Raw genomic sequence first — 20,512 nt, 5'->3', positions numbered from 1 at the left:
CACACCGGTTTTTATCACACAAATTTATCACACAAACTTCACACACTTTAAAAACTTCAAAAACACAACTTAAAAACTTTGCAAACATTTTGTTGGCATAGCCATCTCATGGCAGAAAATGACAGTTTTAACGTAGCAGTCTATTCATGCCATGGAATAAAAGAATAATAGTGTAATCTATTATATAGTATATTTCAAAATTCTGACTTTTTTCTTGCAATTCCCAGATTATATCTCACAAGTCTGATAAAAAAATCAACTCTTCATTCTTTCTTTTATAATCCCACACTTCTGGCTTTTTTTCCCCTCAGAGTTGACAAACTTGCAATTGTTGAGTTGAATCAAGTTATAAAGTCCAAACTAAGGATATAAGCTTGCATTTGCAAGAACAAAAGTCAGAATTGTGAGATAAAATATGTAAATTTATGTAAACTTTTATAGGTAGGCTATATATGAAATAGACTTATTGTTTAAATCAAATTTATGCTTTAAAAGTAGGGTAATTATAGCAGGTTTCATCCATAGTCTGTCCATTTAAACGTCTGCGTTTAGCCTCAGATGGCGTCTTTGATGACAGCATTATATAAAATATAGAATTATTTACATTCCGATTCTGACATCTAAAGGTAACAACAATCATTTTTTCCTCTTATTCCATGGAAGTCCGTTCCAAGTACTGTAACTGTGACGTCTACTTCAAATTGGTCTATAACTTACAAGTGCAAGTTTACATCTCAATATTTTGAGAAAAAAATTCAACATTGGGAGAAAAATATATCATGCAACTGAATTGTGAGTAAATCAAGCAATTCTGAGAAAGAAAAGTCACAATTACTTTTGTATTTTTTATTCAGTGGCAGAAGCGGGCTTCAATAGGACTCCCATGTTCATATGGGTAGGAATTAAAGTAGATGGAGTGAAAAGCTTACTATATCAATGGTTTACCCTATACACTGGTAGCATTTTTCTTCACATGATCATATTTGACAATTGCTAAATATTCACACTTCCTATAAAAGACACTGTCTCAGGATGTGTTGTGAAATGATATATTTTAAAATGGTTGGATGACCTCAGTATACTCTAGAGACATTTTACGTAACCAGCAGATTAGGATGTAGATTAATTTCTTGGAATGGTTCTAAGCAGGGAGATAAGCGCATTCGACCAAACAGTGAGTATTTAGTGAAGCTTATATAAGCATTTTCGGATAAGATCATTTTTATTGTACAAAAAAACAAAAATGTTTCACTCACTGTGCACCATTTTCATGATCTGCTTGACAATTTTTACACTATGTAAAGCATCAAGAACGGGCCATGTAATTGTGTGTGATACTCATTTACATGCTATTAGTGCTCTAATGATATGTGTGTAATATTCATAATATAGAGCAGAAGCCTACAGTCGAGTGCGTCATTTCCACACAGGCGCTATCACTTTCATTGGTGTGGAGAGGTCATTAAAAACATGGAGTTGATTGACTTACTCAACTGTCCTTAGTTGTGTGGCTTAGTTATCGTGCAGAAACCAGCAGCTCTCATTGGGTCCTGAGGCTAACATGACGAGACCGTGACCAAAACATGCAAGTCACGATTTGTAATTCTCAAGCTCCTGTCTTCAGGCAGCCTGCTTGATCTTATCCAGCCTGTCACACACTGTGGACTGTGACACAAGGCAAATCCAGGTTATTTAACTGCCCCCCACCTGTTTGTGTATACAGAGAAAGTCGATATGTTTCTCTTCATGAAAGGAAACATATCCACAGGCCCCTGTCCTTTTGAATGTCACTCTATTCTGGGCCAGCCACCTATGGATGATTAATTAAGGTCACTGTTCTGCCTCATAGCCCCGCCAAACACAGCAAGGGATTACAAGATGAAAAACCTGGTGTGATATTTTATACGGTGACAGTCTGTAGATCAGGAAGTCAATGGATAGTCTAACCTACTAATTAGCAAAGCATCACTGCGTATTGACCGACTGTTATTAAGAGAACACAATCATTTTAATAACAAGATCATTTATCAGAGCCACAGTGTTTAACACCTTTCTGAAATCAGCCTTTGATTGACTTATAGTTGGAGAAAGTATACCTATACCTACTTCACACTGTAAAACATGATTTTCAAAGTTGTAAATAGATTATTATCACTTATTTTCTCAATGCTATCATCCATAAGTTTTCTATTTCATAGTTCTTGATTCTACTTTGCTGTATGCTGCCCTGTCTATACAATGTAATTTTGCTGTTTCTACTAACTATTGTTTATCATTGTCTACCCTTCCGGTGTTATTTTTCCTTGTTGAATGTACATTGTTAACCATCCTTGAGCCCTGGAAAGGCTCTTTATAAATTAAATGTATTATTATTAACAATATAGAAATAATAAACCTTATTTTACATACCGCCTTTAAAAATGGCATCTCAAGCATTTTTATTATTATTATTGAAGTATTTTTCTTACAAGAAAATATGGTAACGCTTAAATTTTTTCCTGGGCAAAAGTGTGTTTTCAGTGTGGATGGAAGGCCAGACTTGTAGAAGAAAAGATGTGTTTTAAATGATTAGTGTAGATGTAGCCCAGGTATAATTAACAAACAGTTATTAGTATTGATGAGATGAAGCCAGTGATTCCCCTGCAATTAAATTAGGGGGACACTTTTTGTCTTAATGGTTCCATAAAGAACCTTTAACCTCTGAAGAACCTTTCTGTTTCACAAAAGGTTTTTTGTGGCAAAAGGACTGATTGAACTCCCCGTCTGCTGATTGTCAGTGCATCGGTCATTAATTATTCAGCACAATTTACTCGTGCTGACAGACTTTCACTGGACAGAGCGGGACTTCAGACTATCCACAGCTCTGTTGGCCCAACATCCAAAGCTTGTTAAAAAAAAGTCATTTTTGTTGTTGAAACCAAAGCTATCAGAACTATTTAATTCAATATACCAAAGAAAACTAAACTGCAGTTGGTTATGTAAACTTTATTTAGTCTCACTAAAACAATTCCAGAAAGAGGCCTTTATAACTTAACCACTAATCTAGATGATTTAACAGTTAAGTACCTTTGAGAGTCATAACCTTCTGCAGTCAGCTCTAGGACATGAGCCTGCAAAGCATGAGCGATTTGTCTAGACAGTTTCAATGACGAAAAGTGAACACATCATCCATTCCGCAAATAAGCTATTTCCTACAGACACAAAGATATCATGCTCTTAGTATCACAGTCTGTAAGACTGAAATAAACCAGCATGAGGTATGCGAAGTCTCCTACTAAATTACACTGATGTGACAGTACCATGGGATGAGCAAGACTTTTCAGGTTAGCCAAATAGGATTTATATATATATATATATATATATATATATATATATATATATATATATATATAGTAATTAGAAATTCATGTAAAGATGTTAATCAATTTTACCAGAACAAAACATTGCTTCTCATAAAAAACTAACATATTTAAGCAACCTAACAATTTTGATACAGACTCAAAAAGTTTATAGGGGTCAACTTTTTATCCATTGCTGGATTTTCCACACATGACAACAAAATGGCTTCCTGCATTTTTGGTTACACCACACTGTCTTTTGGAGGACAGAAGTTTTTTTAAAAGTTAATACTTTAAAACAACATTGGTTTTCTCCATAATTTAAAAGAAATAAAAGATTATCCTATTTTTTATGGCAGTGGTTTATAAACATTTACATTCAGAACCCAGAATTTGCTCTAATATTTGAAACGAATTTTAGCAGCACCTGAAAGCACGTGTTATTTGAAGGCGACGATTTGTGACGCATCATCAGCTGTGACGTCATGCTTCTCTTCGAAGGTCAAATCAGTGAATATAACATGTGGCAGACGCAACGTAGAAACTCTTTGGATTACGTGTTGTGTGTTCCGCGCCAAGCACCCTGCTGGTCACTGTCTGTGTTGCCTTCTTTCAAAGAACTAAACCGCCTCAGGAAACGTAACAGTTGTGTTAGTTTAAAACCATGCTTTAGTTAAAAAAAAAAAAAGAAGCGCTCAGCACGCTACACGACCAACTCTGACTTTCAAAGTCCAAAAAAAAAAAAAGATGAATCCCTTTTTACCTTTACGACATGCAACAACTACTTTTACTTCTGCTTTATTCCTCCTTAAAACGAAAAAAAATAAAATAAAACGTATCATTTAATAAATAATAAAAACATAAACGTTCAAAATACCGCCTCCTATATATAAAAAAAACACAGTTATAGCGTAAAGAAATTAAAAGCGCTCTCTTACGTCTTCATCCTCGCAGGCGTTTTTCTTGCGGTACTGGACCGGCGTTCGGGATGAGGGGTGATGAGGACTCTTCCCAGCCTTATTCTCCTCCTCGGGAACCTGTCCTCCCAGGAGATGACTGGCTTCAGGTGGATGGGGAAAAGAAGTGTTGGTGTTAATCTTCGTCGTGAATCTCTGGTAAAGCGAAGCCATGAGTCCGGTGAAACCACTAAAGCATCTCAAAGCGCGGAATCTCTCCTCAGCTGCTCTCCTCGGGTGTGCTTTGTTTTAATGTCCCTCTCCCGCAGAAGGGAAACGCGCTTTTTCTTGAATAGCCCAGAGTCTGGTGTCCTCCGAAGACAGGCAGTAAGACGAAATTGAAATGAATCTCTGATGCGCTCCGTTGGAGTATTTTGTCTGTTTTATGGCTTTGGCTGGAGCCTGCGCGGCACTAGAGAAAGTCTGCTCTGCATTCAAAGCACGTTGTTTCCTCTATAGCCCGCCTGCAGAAAAGCGTCTACACAACAGCCTGTATTAAACTGCACTCTGTCACTGGATTTAACAGAGCTTCTCAGTGCGTTTCAGAGAATGAGGGGAGCGATGGAAAGACTGCAGTGTGAGCTTTACGCAGAGCAGTGTGTGTGTGTGTGTGTGTGTGTGTGTGGATGAGACGCGTTCTGCATGAGAAGTGACCACTGACAGGATATTTATCTGAAGAACACACACACCACGCACAGCCCTCAAATCTCACATTCATTAAATATAACGAGCAATTAAACAGACCTAAACTATAAAGACTGTATCATCCCATAAACTGATGGATTTTTGCAAAGGGTCAGTTTTAAGCAATAACCTTATCTTTTACTTCTAAACAATGCTGGAAAGGTCATATGCGCAGTACTGGAGTGCCACACTGTGGTAAGATGAAACACAACAGCTCAGACTGCGTTCATGTCATCCGTTAAACTACCGAAAAGAAGCAATTGTAATTAAACAAAATCCACTGAAAATGGCGCAATTGCGGAAAACAGGTCTCATCGCAGCCGCTTGTTGGAGAAAGTGTTAACCACTGATTTCTAGTGTTGTCCTCTTTTGGAAGGCCAAACAAGTAGTTTCACTTTCACAACATGGCAGTGGTGGCAACAGAGAGAATTAAAGTTACGCCTTCTTTCTGTGTGTGAACATTTGGGCAGTGTTACACAAATCTTCCCACATCGTGAGGTAGACATGTGGGGGCGTGTTTAAACGGGGCATTTTAGGAGGGTGTGGTTGACTCTCAACTTTTATAAAGAATATCTCTTTGGATTTGAGACTTTAGTCTTTGCAACTTTACAGATCTTCTTTATGCACCAAGAGCTTGTAACACTCCAAAGAGAAATGAAACATTGAAATTGCATAATATGACCACTGTAAATAAATGAATAGCTATACTAGAACAGCTACTCTTAATGACAAAAAGAACCTTGAAATCTGAGAGGTTTATTTCCAACATACTTTCAGTTTAAGCAATTTATCTGTCATTTAATGCATTTCCTACAAACCACAAACTGTGTCAGTCCTGATATTTTGAATATTAATATTTGGGTCATTCTTGTTATGCTGTAGCCTACCTCTTGAGCTCAGTAACTTGAGGCAGTGTTGAATTTGACTGTGTTGGGAAGCATTTCTATAAAAAGGATGGAAATGAAGAGTTAAAGTTCAGTGTGAGTGTAATATTTTATTGAGTATCTTAATGCATACATGTTGGGGTCTTGTACTGCATAACATGAATCACCCCTATTATTAATTTATCAGCTCCAACAAAACTATATCTGATTGAGGACCACAGAGGGGCAACAGAAACAAGATTCTGTAAAATAAATATATTATGCTGCTGGACGTGGTACATTTTCAGACTATAAAGCCTAGCACATCACTAATTATGTTTAAAAAAAAAAGGTTTTTGCAGCAGAAAGATGATTGTATATAATCTGCACCAAAGCTCTTAAGGAAGCCTTGGTGCCCATTATAAAACAGACAACATTCACTGCGACTGTTAAAAAGCACTGCCATTCCAACACGTGAATATACTGTTAAAATAGAATACCAGGAAAGGCTAGTATTTATTGTTTATTTTATTTTATAAGATTGACTATAAGTGTTTTTTTCTACACTTAAAATCCAAAGGTTTTTTAATTCCTGCATGACACTACTCAAGTGATATAATCCTTAAATCACACAATAAACACAAACTAGTAGTTTTTGTTTAGAACACTTTAAACCAGTGGTCTCAAACTCAGTTCCTGGAGGGCCACAGCTCTGCAGAGTTTAGCTCCAACCAGATCCAAATCCCAGCTGCTTGGAGGTTTCTAGTAATCTGAAGAGCTTGATTATCTGGATCAGGTGTTTGATTAGGGTTGGAGCTAAACTTTGCAGAAATGTGGCCCTCCAGGAATTGAGTTTGAATCCAATGCTTTAATCACAAAAATATATATAAAACTTGAAGCCCGCGATAAGCTGATCAAAACAAGCTCAAAAACATTCTCCAGCTCGTTAATGTGCTCCGGACTGTATCCCAAATATCGCTATAAAGCAAAGGAAATTAAATAGTGTGCAAGAATAAATTAATTTCCCTTTTACTGGGTGCAATTTCCATTTTCCTGCAGCGCAGGCAGTCAGCTGAAGTGTGCTTACTTAAAACAGAGATGTTGGAGGCTGAATAACTTATGACATACATTATTCATGCATTTGGTGCTACAAGGTGTGCAGGTTTAATTGATTTAATGGGCAAAAATAGAGAAGCTGCTATCATGTATATACCTTAATCATAGCTTATACATGATAAACTCTTAAACCTGACCCCAAGGGATGTTACCTGACAATGTAGTGTCTGCATTATCCAGACTCTTCAAACCACCACATTTACCCAGAAGACATGTTGAAGTAAACAGGTCTGTATGTAAAGTCCAGCGGTCTTTCGTGTGATGTGTTAGACTCTTTTCTGATCTTTGTTATGGTGAATGCACATTTCCATCATATCTCAGCCAAAAAGGTGCTAAGATCAAGATATTAGTGTAATGATATAATGCACCACAATACTTGACATGGTGGAAACACAATGTTGTGGCTGCACTTTCAATCTTATTTCATCACTTTTATCTTTGAGAAATCACAGGTTTAGTTCGCTCCACTCACAGCTACTGTATAATACTGGATTCAATAAAGCTCCGAACAGCAGTGAAAAATAGTGAACAAAAATGAAATGCACTCTCGTTTTAGCAAGAAAACCATCATTTGTGGAATAAATTATTTATCAATCAATTGCCAGTCAACATTCAATTATTGAGCTCAGTTACACTGATTTGACATTGGTGGGCACAATTAACTCTCTCCCTGCCAGGTTTTTTTTTTTTTTTGTGAGGTCTTTGGTAACTTTTGACCGTAGAATATTACATTTTGAGTTTATTTTTTAATTGTAGCTTCACCAAAATGGTACAAAACTTGGTGACTTTTATGGCACTTGGTATGTGATTTTTGTGTGTACAATGTACAAATCCCCCACAATGCAGAAAAAATTGTAAAGCAATGAAGGGGTGAAACTCAAAAACATTTAGCATGCAAAATCAACACCAACACCCACATGCAGACACACACTTGTACACAGAAAACTTAAATAAGAGGTTAAAATCAGATCAGACCCAGAAGGATTAAGCTCTGATAAAGCATACCTGTTAATTTTCGTTACATTTTTATAGAATTTTGATGTTTTGTGTAATAAAATGCTTTCTGTGTTCAGGTTTGAATGTAGTAATAATAATGCAAAAACCTACACTTCAAATCAACATTTAAAACAACAAAAAATATCAACCTTGCCAAAAAGTAGTCTTTGAGAATGCCTTAATAAACATTACAATCCATAACCTAATAAAAGCAAACAAATATGCATATATTAAAAAAAACAACAACTAGGGAATTCACAAGTCTCTCTATAGAGTCCTATACAGGTGCTGGTCATATAATTAGAATATCATCAAAAAGTTGATTTATTTCACTAATTCCATTCAAAAAGTGAAACTTGAATATTATATTCATTCATTACACACAGACTGATATATTTAAAATTTTTATTTCCTTTAATTTTGATGTTTATAACTGACAACTAAGGAAAATCCCAAATTCAGAAAATTAGAATATTGTGAAAAGGTTCAATATTGAAGACACCTGGTGCCACACTCTAATCAGCTAATTAACTCAAAACACCTGCAAAGCCTTTAAATGGTCTCTCAGTCTAGTTCTGTAGTCTACACAACCATGGGGAAGACTGCTGACTTGACAGTTGTCCAAAAGACGACCATTGACACCTTGCACAATGAGGGCAAGACACAAAAAGTCATTGCAAAAGAGGCTGGCTGTTCACAGAGCTCTGTGTCCAAGCACATTAATAGAGAGGCGAAGGGAAGGAAAAGATGTGGCAGAAAAAAGTGTACAAGCAATAGGGATAACCGCACCCTGGAGAGGATCGTGAAACAAAACCCATTCAAAAATGTGCGGGAGATTCACAAAGAGTGGACTGCAGCTGGAGTCAGTGCTTCAAGAACCACTACACACAGACGTATGCAAGACATGGGTTTCAGCTGTCGCATTCCTTGTGTCAAGCCACTCTTGAACAACAGACAGCGTCAGAATCGTCTCTTAGACAAAAAGGATTGGACTTCTGCTGAGTGGTCCAAAGTTATGTTCTCTGATGAAAGTAAATTTTGCATTTCCTTTGAAAATCAGGGTCCCAGAGTCTGGAGGAAGAGAGGAGAGGCACACAATCCACGTTGCTTGAGGTCCAGGGTAAAGTTTCCAGTCAGTGATGGTTTGGGGTGCCATGTCATCTGCTGGTGTTGGTCTACTGTGTTTTCTGAGGTCCAAGGTCAACACAGCCGTATACCAGGAAGTTTTAGAGCACTTCATGCTTCCTGTTGCTGACCAACTTTATGGAGATGCAGATTTCATTTTCCAACAGGACTTGGCACCTGCACACAGTGCCAAAGCTATCAGTACCTGGTTTAAGGACCATGGTATCACTGTTCTTAATTGCCCAGCAAACTCGCCTGACCTTAACCCCATAGAAAATATATGGGGTATTGTGAAGAGGAAGATGTGATATGCCAGATCCAAGAATGCAGAAGAGCTGAAGGCCACTATCAGAGCAACCTGGGCTCTCATAACACCTGAGCAGTGCCACAGACTGATCGACTCCATGCCACGCTGCATTGCTGCAGTAATTCAGGCAAAAGGAGCCCCAACTAAGTATTGAGTGCTTTACATGCTCATACTTTTAATGTTCACGTTTTTCAGTTGGCCAAGATTTCTAAAAATCCTTTCTTTATATTGGTCTGAAGTAATATTCAAATTTTCTGAGATAATGAATTTGGGATTTTCCTTAGTTGTCAGTTATAAACATCAAAACTAAAAGAAATAAATATTACAGTCTGTGTGTAATGAATTAATATAATAAACAAGTCTCACTTTTTGAATGGAAATAATGAAATAAACTTTTTGATGATATTCTAATTATATGACCAGCACCTGTATAGTAATCTAGTGGTTACGCAATGAATTTACAGGTTTCCTTTTCTTTGCTCCCACCATGAGGTGCTATTCTCTATTTGTTTTTAAGAGCCTAGTCTCTATTTTCCTTGTGATTTTTCTTAAGAAAAAAGTTACATTGCAGGTGTCCGGTCACCTTTCACTGCAAAGATCATTAATGTGACTCCCAAATGAGGAGTGCACAAGGGTTAAGGTTACTAGCCACCACAACAGTTTTCAGAAAATTTGTTGTATAAATAATTATGTCAACATGCAAATTATCAAAAGAAAGAACAAAGCACCTCTGCTTTTAAACTAATCTGTTTTATTAGAACTCCATGCATTCTTTATCAACACTTGTATGTTTGTAAGTTTCATTTAAAAAAGCAACTATTTGAACAAAAAGCTGAAAAATTGTGTTTTTGTCAATGACTGCATCCAGATCGTTTTCAGAATGATGATCGATACATAGATGAAGTAGATCAAGTCCATCAACTCAACCCAAAATCTTGGTCTACATTTCATTCGATAACTTCATGCGGTGTTGATTTATATGCTGTTTAATGTTTGATCATAATATTTTACATATGCAATCACTTGTTTCTGATGCTTCTTCAATGTTTTTGAGCCAGATTAAGTACTCTTTTAGAATATGTACAATAGCGCCTCCTACCATACAACATTTAAAACACAGCAAGTCAGAAAATGCTGACGTCAATGGTGGGGAAAGAGATAAAGTACTTAAAATCTCAGATAATTTTTATGTACATTTAAACAGTGTGTTTGCTCTGATTTTGTTTTGCTTTATCAATGGTACGTTGTTTCCCAATGAAAAGAAAAAAGAAAAGAAAATTAATTTTTGAGTCTTGGAAAAGTTTTGAATGCCAAGCACAATAATAATGGCACACTTACAGTTTCTCTAAAATACACAAGTGTTTAGGATGGACAACCATAAAGGATTGCTCAGGTGTAAACTGCTTGATATTTGATGAGTTTGTTGTTTGTGAATTTATATTCGAGCTGTCAACTGTGTTAAAAAGAGCATCTCTCTTTGTGAAGAGTTCAGCAGACCTTAGCAACTGAAGATCAATAGAGTAATCTGTCAGGACACTCCACAAATACTCTGAGCAATACCAGCCTGGCTCATAGGATGACAGAGAAACATCACTTCAAGGTTTAGGGCTATATCTCAATTTGCTGCCTCATTGACTGTAACAGACAAGTGCTGAATAAGCAGAGAAGTCATTTTAAATGTAAAAAAAATAAAATAATTTAAAATAACAAAGGCATCTGAAGGAGTGTTTTCGATATGGTGGGATTCATATCATTGTTTGTCAGTGTCTTTAATAATGCATATTTTTAAGGATATACTCATTTATTTCAATTCACGTTCTTCACCTTCTCAAGCAGTGATGCGCAGGTCAATGTATAAACAACCCGCACCCGACCGATGTTTTCAACTAACCCACCCGCAACTCGGACCGCAAAAAAAGAAAAAGAAAATATTGTACCTGACCCACATTTTTTATAAGTAGTAAATGTTCCGATCAGAGCTTTTGAGCGCATTTCTGAATAATCTGCTCTGCTCACTCATTAATTCTGCTCGCTCAAACCAGAATGGCCTGCTGGTTCGAAAATATGTGGAATAAGGGCTGCCTCAGACTATTTTTAATTTTTTTCTAGTCGACTAGTAGTTTTTCATTTAAGCAAATCACCACTTTATTTTAATTTAATTACTTAAATAGGCTATAGCCTACAGGATAATAAGTGTTATGACCGCACACATAAAGCTTGCCACAAAGAACCGGTTAAATGAATGATTATGAATGTGTCTAAATTAGCAAGGAGACCTTTAATTGTTTAGTAATAAACTGGTGTTTTCTGTGTCGCTGCAAAGATGAAGTTGTCGATTCTGACTCGCCATGAACGCCAGAGAGAAATGCTCATTCCATATGGATTACATAATCAGAGAGTAGCCTATTTATTTTGGTTTGAATATTTTTTTTTAAAAAGTAGACATTAAGCTTTCATTAATATATAGACCAGGCCTGTCGCGATAGTCGATAAATCAATTAATCACACGATAAAAAAAATGAGCTCGATCAAAAACAGCGCAGTTGCTCCCCAGTCTTAACCTTTCTCTTGTCGCCTCCATCTTTACCTGCAGACTGAGCTCGTTTGTTATCTTCGCGCCAGTTCTTCGGCCAACAAAGTGTAGGCCTATGTATTTCAAAATTGTGTCTAATACTATATAAATTACAAAGGTTTAATTGGCATCTTTATTTCAAACGACCCGACCGACCGTGACCCGAATAATATTAAAAATATTTTTTGATGACTCGTAACCACGGGTAACCGCGAGTGACCGCAGGCACCCGCTCATTTTGGATCAACCCACGCATCACTGTTCTCAAGGTGACTCAGTGGGTAGCAATATTGTCTCACAGCAAGGCGATCCCTGGTTTGAGTCCTTCTTTCTGTATTGAGTTTGCATGTTCTACCTGTGTTGGCGACTGTTGTCTCAATACTGAAATTTCTAACTTCAGTATGATACCTTGAAAAATATTGATATTTGATACCATCTTCGATGAAGCCATCCAGGGGGCTGTACCATAAAAGTCGCTTAGAAAAGCGGGGATTAAAGTCCAAAACCTGACTTGAATGAGCCGAGCTAAACATCCGCGCTTAAAATGATTCCATAACAGTAAGTTGAGGATCATGTGATCTTACTAATTTGAGTCAGGTTTAAATAGTCTAGATAATTGCGCGTGCACGCCATTGTTTAAAAGTCCTGAAAAGTCGAGCATGGGTCAATCGATTTACTGTGGGCTACCATGGCAACAAAAGGAAAAGATAGAGCAGCGATGTTCACGGCAACGGAACAGCGTTTGCTATTGGAAACCTATGAAGAATTTAAAGATGTCATCACCAAAAAAGGCAATACAGCGGCAATAAATAAAGCAAGAGAGAAAGGTTGGCAGGAAATTGCTGATCATCTCAATGCGTAAGTAGCGGTGTAAGCTATTTAAAATACTTTATCAACATTGAATGTGTGTCACAATACATTGCAAAGTTTGTGTGTGAATAACCGTAACGTTAATTGCTTTCACGCAGCAGCAACTTAAGTGAAGGAAAAAGAACCTGGCAGCAGGTGAAAATAAAATATAAAAATATAGTTCAGAATGGTAAGTAAATCCAATGGTATGTATATATGTTATCAATGCCAGCTTGAAGTTACAACTATTCAGGTTTTTTTAATGTATTTTTTTTTAATTGCAGTGACCAAAAAGAAGACTGAGGTTAATGGCACTGGGGGAGGGCCACCACCAGCCAGCTTCACTCCTGCAGAGGAGCTGGCTTTGGAAATTAATAAAGGGAGGCCCGTCCTTGAGGGAATAGAGGGGGGGGACATCATCTAAAATGATATCACGTAGTATAAGGAGTGAGTATATAAAAGGTGTGTGTGTTTTATTATCATTATTCCTTCCTGACTAACTGATTTCCTCCTTCCTTAGGCATTGTAAGCCTAAGTACACCATAGCAGTAATGTCACGTAGAGGTACTTGTGCTACTGTAGTGGTGCATTTTGGTAAAAAAAATTAAATAAATTCTATCAAGATTCTGTATGCTTTATGGATCCACCAGACATCATGTTGCCTGTGAGTATGAGACCTTTTAAATCAGTCATGTAAGCTAATAAGTTTAACTGAGTTTAATCAGTGGTCACAGGGAGAAGGCCCATCAGTTGAGGAGGATGAGGAGACTGTGTCTGTATGTTCAAGGAGGCCTGAGGTAGTCACAGGTTCCATCTGATACTGTATTGAATATTAAAAAGTGTACTTGTGTGATAAAATGATCATAATGTGTTTTCAGGATGCTGACACTGTTCTAGAGCCCTCTCAGTCTGGGACCACATGTGACAAAGTGAATATTAAGAAATGAAAACAATGTGACGAGTATTCAATGAAATAACTTAAATCTATGTTGCTACAGAACCCAGAAAACATAAAAGGAGTGTATAAACGCTACCTCCTTAAACAAATGGAAGCGATTGATATCGACATCCAGTATAACAAACTGAAGATGAGGAAGTTGGAGCTGGAAATTCAACAGCTACAGAAAAATGCAAGTAGAACTACCATTTTTAAAAAAGGAAAAGAAAAAAAAAACGTTACCTTTTTGATCACTTTCCACAATTTATTTGTGGGTTTTCACCCCTAACAGGCAGATTCACTCTGAATAAAGACAAATCACATTAAATACTTTGACTTCTGTGTGTTTGTTCAACTAAGGAGAAAGTTGAGGGGCCAGTGGAAAATTTTAAAAGCTACACATGGTTTAGACCATATTAAGCAAAATAATTATTTACATATGTGTCTCGTATAAGTCTGCCTGTTTCGTTTTCTTCCAATACTGCTTCATTGCCCCAGTCTTCCTATTCAACAATCCTTGGTTGCCTCTCTCTCCTCAGACAAGCAATGTTATGGAGCACTACACAAGCAACTACAATGTCACATGCCCTAGGTGGAGTCACTCTGAGGTGCTTCAGACACTGAAACCTTGACTTTATCAGCCCAAATGCCATCTCTATACGACCTCTTGTGCGTGCATGGGCAATGTTGTAGCGGTGCTGTGCCTCTGTCTGGGGCTCCTGATAGGGAGTCAAGAGGTAAGGCAGGCATGGGTATCCCTTGTCTCCCAGCAAAACTCCTGAGAATTCTCCTGCATAGACAGAATGAATATATATAGATATATAATGTAGTTTTTTTTCTTCTTTTTTTTAAGACTTTTTGCGATTTAAGTGATTACTAGCATACCTCTTGCTAGTTGCTGGTAGAGAGATGAGGCTCTAAAGATTCTGGAGTCATGCACAGAGCCTGGCCATTTGGCCTCTACATTTGTGGTGATGCAATCTGCATCACTAATCATCTAAAATAAATTAAACCTGTAGGTCACTACATTTTAATTGCAATGAACTAAACACTGGTGCCCAGCTTAGTACAGAACACTTAGTGCTAGAGCATAGCCTTCAATATCATCTCAGTGGGACCGTACCTGTACATTGATGCTGTGTACTGATTTCCTATTCACAAAGTCCGTTTAATGTGGACCAGACAGACACTTAATACGCACATGGGTGCAGTCCAATGCACCGATAACATTTGGGAAACCTACCAAAATTATGTTTGTTTTAAATATGTCCCATGTAAAATCAACAGTCAAGAAATATTTCCATGTTTTATAGTTATTTGAACTTACCAGCTATTCCATAAAAGGCATGTTTAATGGTACGAATAGCTTCGTGGCCAGGGAATGTGATGAACATATTGAGTAGTCTTTTTAAAGAAAGGTACACCGTTCGTACAGAGCGGCAAACTGATGCTTTGCTGATATTCTCTGCATCTCCAACTGTGTACAAAAATGTTCCACTGGCAAAAAAGCGAAGTGCAATGCACACCGTCTCTGGGACTGTGAGCGCTCTGTTGCGGCGTGTATTATTTTCAATGTATGGGCTTAGTAATCTACAAATATATGCAATCCCATCTCTTGAGAACCTATATCGCTCATACAGGCTGTCATTAAAAGCCAATGGGTCTGAGCTGTCTCTGAAAGTTCTCTCTCTTTGAAATGCCCTCCGCAAGACTATAGCTCCCTCATCCACCACCTCATCTATGAAAGGACACGCCATGGTTAAGTGTGGAAACGATTTCAGCTCCCTATTTATATACTTTTAATTAATTACCAAACTCATTAACCAAACTCACCAATTAAACACACAAGTTTTGAACATTTCTTAGTGTATTTATACCTTATAATTTCTTACATTTATTAGTAAAGTACATTTGCTTATTTATTTATTTAAAAAAAAAAATTTATTAATAGTGGTTAAGTAAAATAAAATGACATCGAAATACCAGAAGGTGAGTATAAATGGTATGCTCGTTAAGCCTGAACTCAGACTTAGCCTGACAGTTAGCCTGCCCCGGACCAGGTTAATTTGCCAGCATAAGTTGCCGGGGTAACTGAGTTTGAACTTTTGTAAGTTTGACTTATGAAACCGAATCTACCAAAAATAAGCCTGACTAACCGAAATAAGCCTGGCTTATACTCTAATCTTGGTTTATGGAACAGCCCCCAGCTGTAACTGAAGAAAAAGGTGATTTTAACTGATCAAAACAAAAGACACACAACTGGGACAATATATGGATTATCTGTTCTTCAATCTATCTCAAGTATTTTCTCAAAGTACTCATGAAATCAAAATTGATTTTATGTACTTGATTAGCGCACATTACTAGTCTTGATGTGAACAATTGACTTATCGTAAAGCCCCTCCCCTCAAACTTAGATGAGCCAATAACAGTTGAGTCAAGTCACCTTTATTTATATAGTGCTTTTAACAATACAGATTGTAACAAAGCAACTGAACAGCATTAAATAGGAAAATAGTGTGTCAATAATGCAAAATGTTGAGTATCAGTTGCACAGGAAGTGGAACTCAGACATCTTGCATTGTTTTGATGGTGTTCATGCTACAAAAATGGAAAAACAATGTGACTTGGGTACTTGTAACACTGATTCCAGGTATCCTGAGAGGATGGGTAATATAATTTATTTTATTATATTTCTTAATCCCAAACAAAACAGAGCAAAGTGTCCATAAGCATTCAACCCCGATCCCAATGAAGACAAAAACATTCATTTCATTGTTGTCATACTCTCATTAAGTTACAATTTTCATCTGCTCAAGCAGAATGTTAATGTCATCTTGCATTTCTGCAAGGTAATTTATCTCTGGCTAAAACTAATGTCATGTACTGTGTAGGTCAAAAACACATAAAAGAAGGTCTACATATTTCACTACTTCTTGGTTAAATGTACATTAATTTAATCATACCCTGCAATACATAAACAGTGTTGATGTTGATCCTTTATGTTGTCATCTGCGATCATGAAGAATGTAACATGAGACTTCTCCTGCTTGCATTGTGATCTGTAAACCCTTGCTTTGAGTTACCAACTAAATTTATTTTAAAATATTAATATATCCCTCCATGGAATATTTAATTCACACTTGAATGGTAGTCCTTCTGTGTCAAAAATTGTGATGGTTTTCACACTGACAGCTGTCATTGTAAGAGAGTGATCAGCTCAATTTGTTTGTCCGAGGGAGCAACAGTAACTAAGGGGGGCAAGGCTTAATCTGCAGAAATTATAATTTTTTGTCTTCAATCGAATATTTGCTTTCACTCTGGAATGGCACTCCTGCTCTGATGACATCAGTTTTAGTGCTTGGGCAAAATATCCTTAAAGGGGTCAAATGACATTTCTAAAAAGAACATTATTTTTTGTATTTAGTGTAATGCAATGTGTTTTTTTTTTAAACGTCAATTTTTACAAAGCTCATAGTTCTGAAAAGCAAGGTGTATGCTGATTGGCCAGCTATCCAGTGCATTGCCAAATTCCTCTAGCGTGTGACGGAAATGTATGCCCCTTACCATACTGTGACGCCGTCTTCCAGCAAGATAAGAGAAAACCAATCAAAACCATGAAACACACAGCATCTCTACAACATGGCAGCAGCAGCACAGTGAGAATAAAAGTTACGCCTTTTTTCTTTGCATGAACATTTGGGCGGCGTTATGCAACTCTTCCCACATCATTACGTAGACATGGGGGCGTGTTTGAATGAGCCGTTTTATTTAGGAGGATGTGATTGACTCTTAACTTTAATAAAGAATATCTATTTGGATTTGAGACTTTAGTCTTTGCAACTTTACAGATCTTCTTTATGCACCAAGAACTTATAAAATTCCAAAGAGAAAGGAAACATTGAAATCGCATCATATGACCCCTTTAACCATGCCCCTCCAACCATTAATTTGCTATGAGTGAGAGACAGATAGGAGGAATGCAAAAATAAAACCATGCTCTCTACTCCGTTTTAGCTGTAAATATGTCACTACACTGAAATTAAGTCGGCAGCAACTTCCAGTTCACACAGACTTTGAGAATAAAGATGATTTATAATGCATTGTTAACCAATTAACCAAAACCAAGTATTACAGTAGAATTTTATAAAATATGTCCTAGGTATTTGGCCTCATTCAATTATAAGAAGCTGCATCAGATTTAAACACTCAGCTTATGTTATGAAGCAAGTTTGGAATAAAAATATGTTGGAAAATGTGTATTTTGTTGGATAACAGGTTTATAAAGGCTTTTCATCACACTGCAGTATGTGACCTCACTGTCGGAGAGAAGAGAGAGTGAGAAAGCCGAGGAGGTATTGGTGTATCAATAATGTGAAAAATGAAGACTGTAACCATTTTAGATATTTCAGTCAACAATCAACATAGTTTCTTCTGGGTGTTCTGGTTTCTCCCATAATCCAAATACATGCAGTATAGGTGAATTCAAGATACTAAATTGTCTGTAGGTGTGAATGTGTAAGTCTGTGTATTAATCTTGGGACAGATCAATTCAGGGTGTTTCCCTGCCTAAAGCTCGAAACGCCAGGCTTCAGAATCGCATAGGACAAGAAGTTCGGAAAATGGATTGATGGAAATTCTCCATCATACACTGACATTCTGTGTTTCTTTGTATGTTTTTGATAAAAGTCACCAGTACAGTTTACTGCTAACATTGCTTCTATTTTCTAACACTATACATCGGATAGATCAGGTATTTTATATAATAGTAAAGGTCAGTATTTTCTCATTACTGTGTCCTCTTAGTCTTTCTAACGTGTAATCATAATGTAAAGCAGTTCTGTCCTGCAATATAAGCATTAATTTCATTTCCAATATAAACATGGTATACACAGAATAGGCTGCCACATTTCTGCCGCTGCTTATACTGTATACCATATGTGTAAATGTTCATGCTCCTTTTCTATCATAAGCAACTTAAGCTGCAGCCACATCTTTAAACATGCAAAATGACCTTTGATCCAGCAATACTGGAAACTATACCCCATTTTTGTGTAGCATGAACTATTTGTGAATTTGTAATTTTGTGAAATTTGACTCCATTGGTGAACTGTGTGTCAGAGTACACATTATTTGCTTATACAGCTGAGGATCAAACATTTTTGCATAAGCTTGCATTTCTGCTTTCATAATGTTAAGATGCGCACAAGTGGAAGTAAATGAAGTGTGACTTTACAGTGTATAGAAGATATGCATTTTGTCATTATGTGCTTCCTGGAAATCTAATTGCAGTACATAACCTTGGCATTTAACGTCATGCTTCATATGTATGTACTCTATATACTCTAAAATCTTGTCTTTTGTACACTGTATATTAGATTTAAAGAAACAGTTCACTCATAAATGTCTTAGTGTTTTTTGTCTATACAGTGGAATTCATCAAGATATTTTCTTTTGTATTCCGCGGAAGAAAGGAAGTTATACGGTTAAGGACTGACATGAGGGTGAGTAAATGATGACAGAAATTTTTTTTGGGGTGAACTATCCCTTGAAGTATTTGGTGTTGTGACATTACCTTCTTTCATTTAGTCAAATCTTTTTTTATATTTTACTTCAAGCACCCATCATAAAAAGTGACCTTTAGAAAACTTGTGTGTTTAAATTTCTTAAACTATTAAAAAACTTTCAGGCATGCAAGGCCACATTAAGTTTAATTTTTAGCCTATTCTCACCACCTGAGGTATGTGAAAATTGTTCACTTTTGCAGAGTCAACTGATTGCAAGAGCAGGCAATTTATTCATAACTACTTACGAAGCTTTGATTAAAATTGTGGTATGATTGGGTCATCATTTTTCTTACAGAGCATATCGTCAACTATGGTACGACATTCAAAACCTCGATATATGCCTATTGACTTTTACTTTCATCTTTAATATCTCTCTTCTGCAGTAAGTTGCATGAAACTGAGAATGAAAATGAGGATGTGTTCTCATTGAAGATTTTTCTGTTTACTGAACCAAGTTTTTTGAGAGAGAGAGCACATAACAGAGACTTCTAATCCAATTTTAAAATGTCCAAGATAAGGTGCCAGGAAAATTGAAACTTATCCAAGGATGATATGGAGCAGTCTGTGGGAGTAAATGATGGGTAAATTAGACATCTATAGAGAGTGCAAGGATTAGACATGTGTATTAGAAACTCTTCACGTTTTAAACTCGAGGTGGTTTCAGAGGGTCATTTTCTTAAGATGAACCCTAAAAAGATTTTTCTGTAGCAATCAGTGAACAGTATGACTGCTGTGTGGTGTTTCAGTGTCGCCTGTGCTGCAAGGTGTGATAAGCTTTGAGCCTCAATGCATGGCCGAAAGCATTTCAGCCTTGGGACCAACAGGAATATTTTTATCCTCTATATGGTTGTGCATGAATGTGCATGGTATTATGTATTTGCACAGAAGACTAACAAGTATGTTTATATATCGTTTTGAGTGAAAGCTAAAAAGTTCACCTCTATTTAAGCCAAACAAAAAATATGTGCATTTGTAAGTAATCAGATGCATTGGGATAGTACAGAAAAAGTCATGCAACTAGCTATCGAAGAGTTGAACTCTCTACAACTAACAGAAGTGTTCCTAAAAGATGCTTGAGCATCCATATGCAATAAAATGTTTATGAGCTCTCGACACAGACTTTGCTGTGATCAAGACATATCAAACCTCTACTTCTGTAGTTCTTTCAGCTGTACACTTATAAGGTTTTGTCATATCTTACA

General features: G+C 36.8%; 1 protein-coding gene across 2 annotated transcripts in view; it reads right to left on the bottom strand.

Moving 5' to 3' along the window:
* LOC132096831 (dipeptidyl aminopeptidase-like protein 6) overlaps positions 1–20,512 on the bottom strand; it is a 192,456-nt gene that overhangs the window by 146,763 nt on the left and 25,181 nt on the right. The window contains exon 1 of one of the 2 annotated variants that reach the window (XM_059502469.1): positions 4,277–4,946. The exons of the other annotated variant lie outside the window; for it this stretch is intronic. Within the exon in view, the coding sequence (XP_059358452.1) occupies positions 4,277–4,468 (192 nt within the window). The 5' untranslated portion in view covers positions 4,469–4,946. Of the gene's footprint in view, positions 1–4,276; positions 4,947–20,512 lie in introns of those variants that run through there. 2 annotated transcript variants of the gene reach the window in all.

This window comes from Carassius carassius, chromosome 20, assembly GCF_963082965.1.
Source record: "Carassius carassius chromosome 20, fCarCar2.1, whole genome shotgun sequence".
NCBI classification, from domain to species: Eukaryota; Metazoa; Chordata; class Actinopteri; order Cypriniformes; family Cyprinidae; genus Carassius; species Carassius carassius.
The sequence above is the reverse complement of the archived record's forward strand: the minus strand, read 5'-3'. Positions and strand labels throughout refer to the sequence as shown.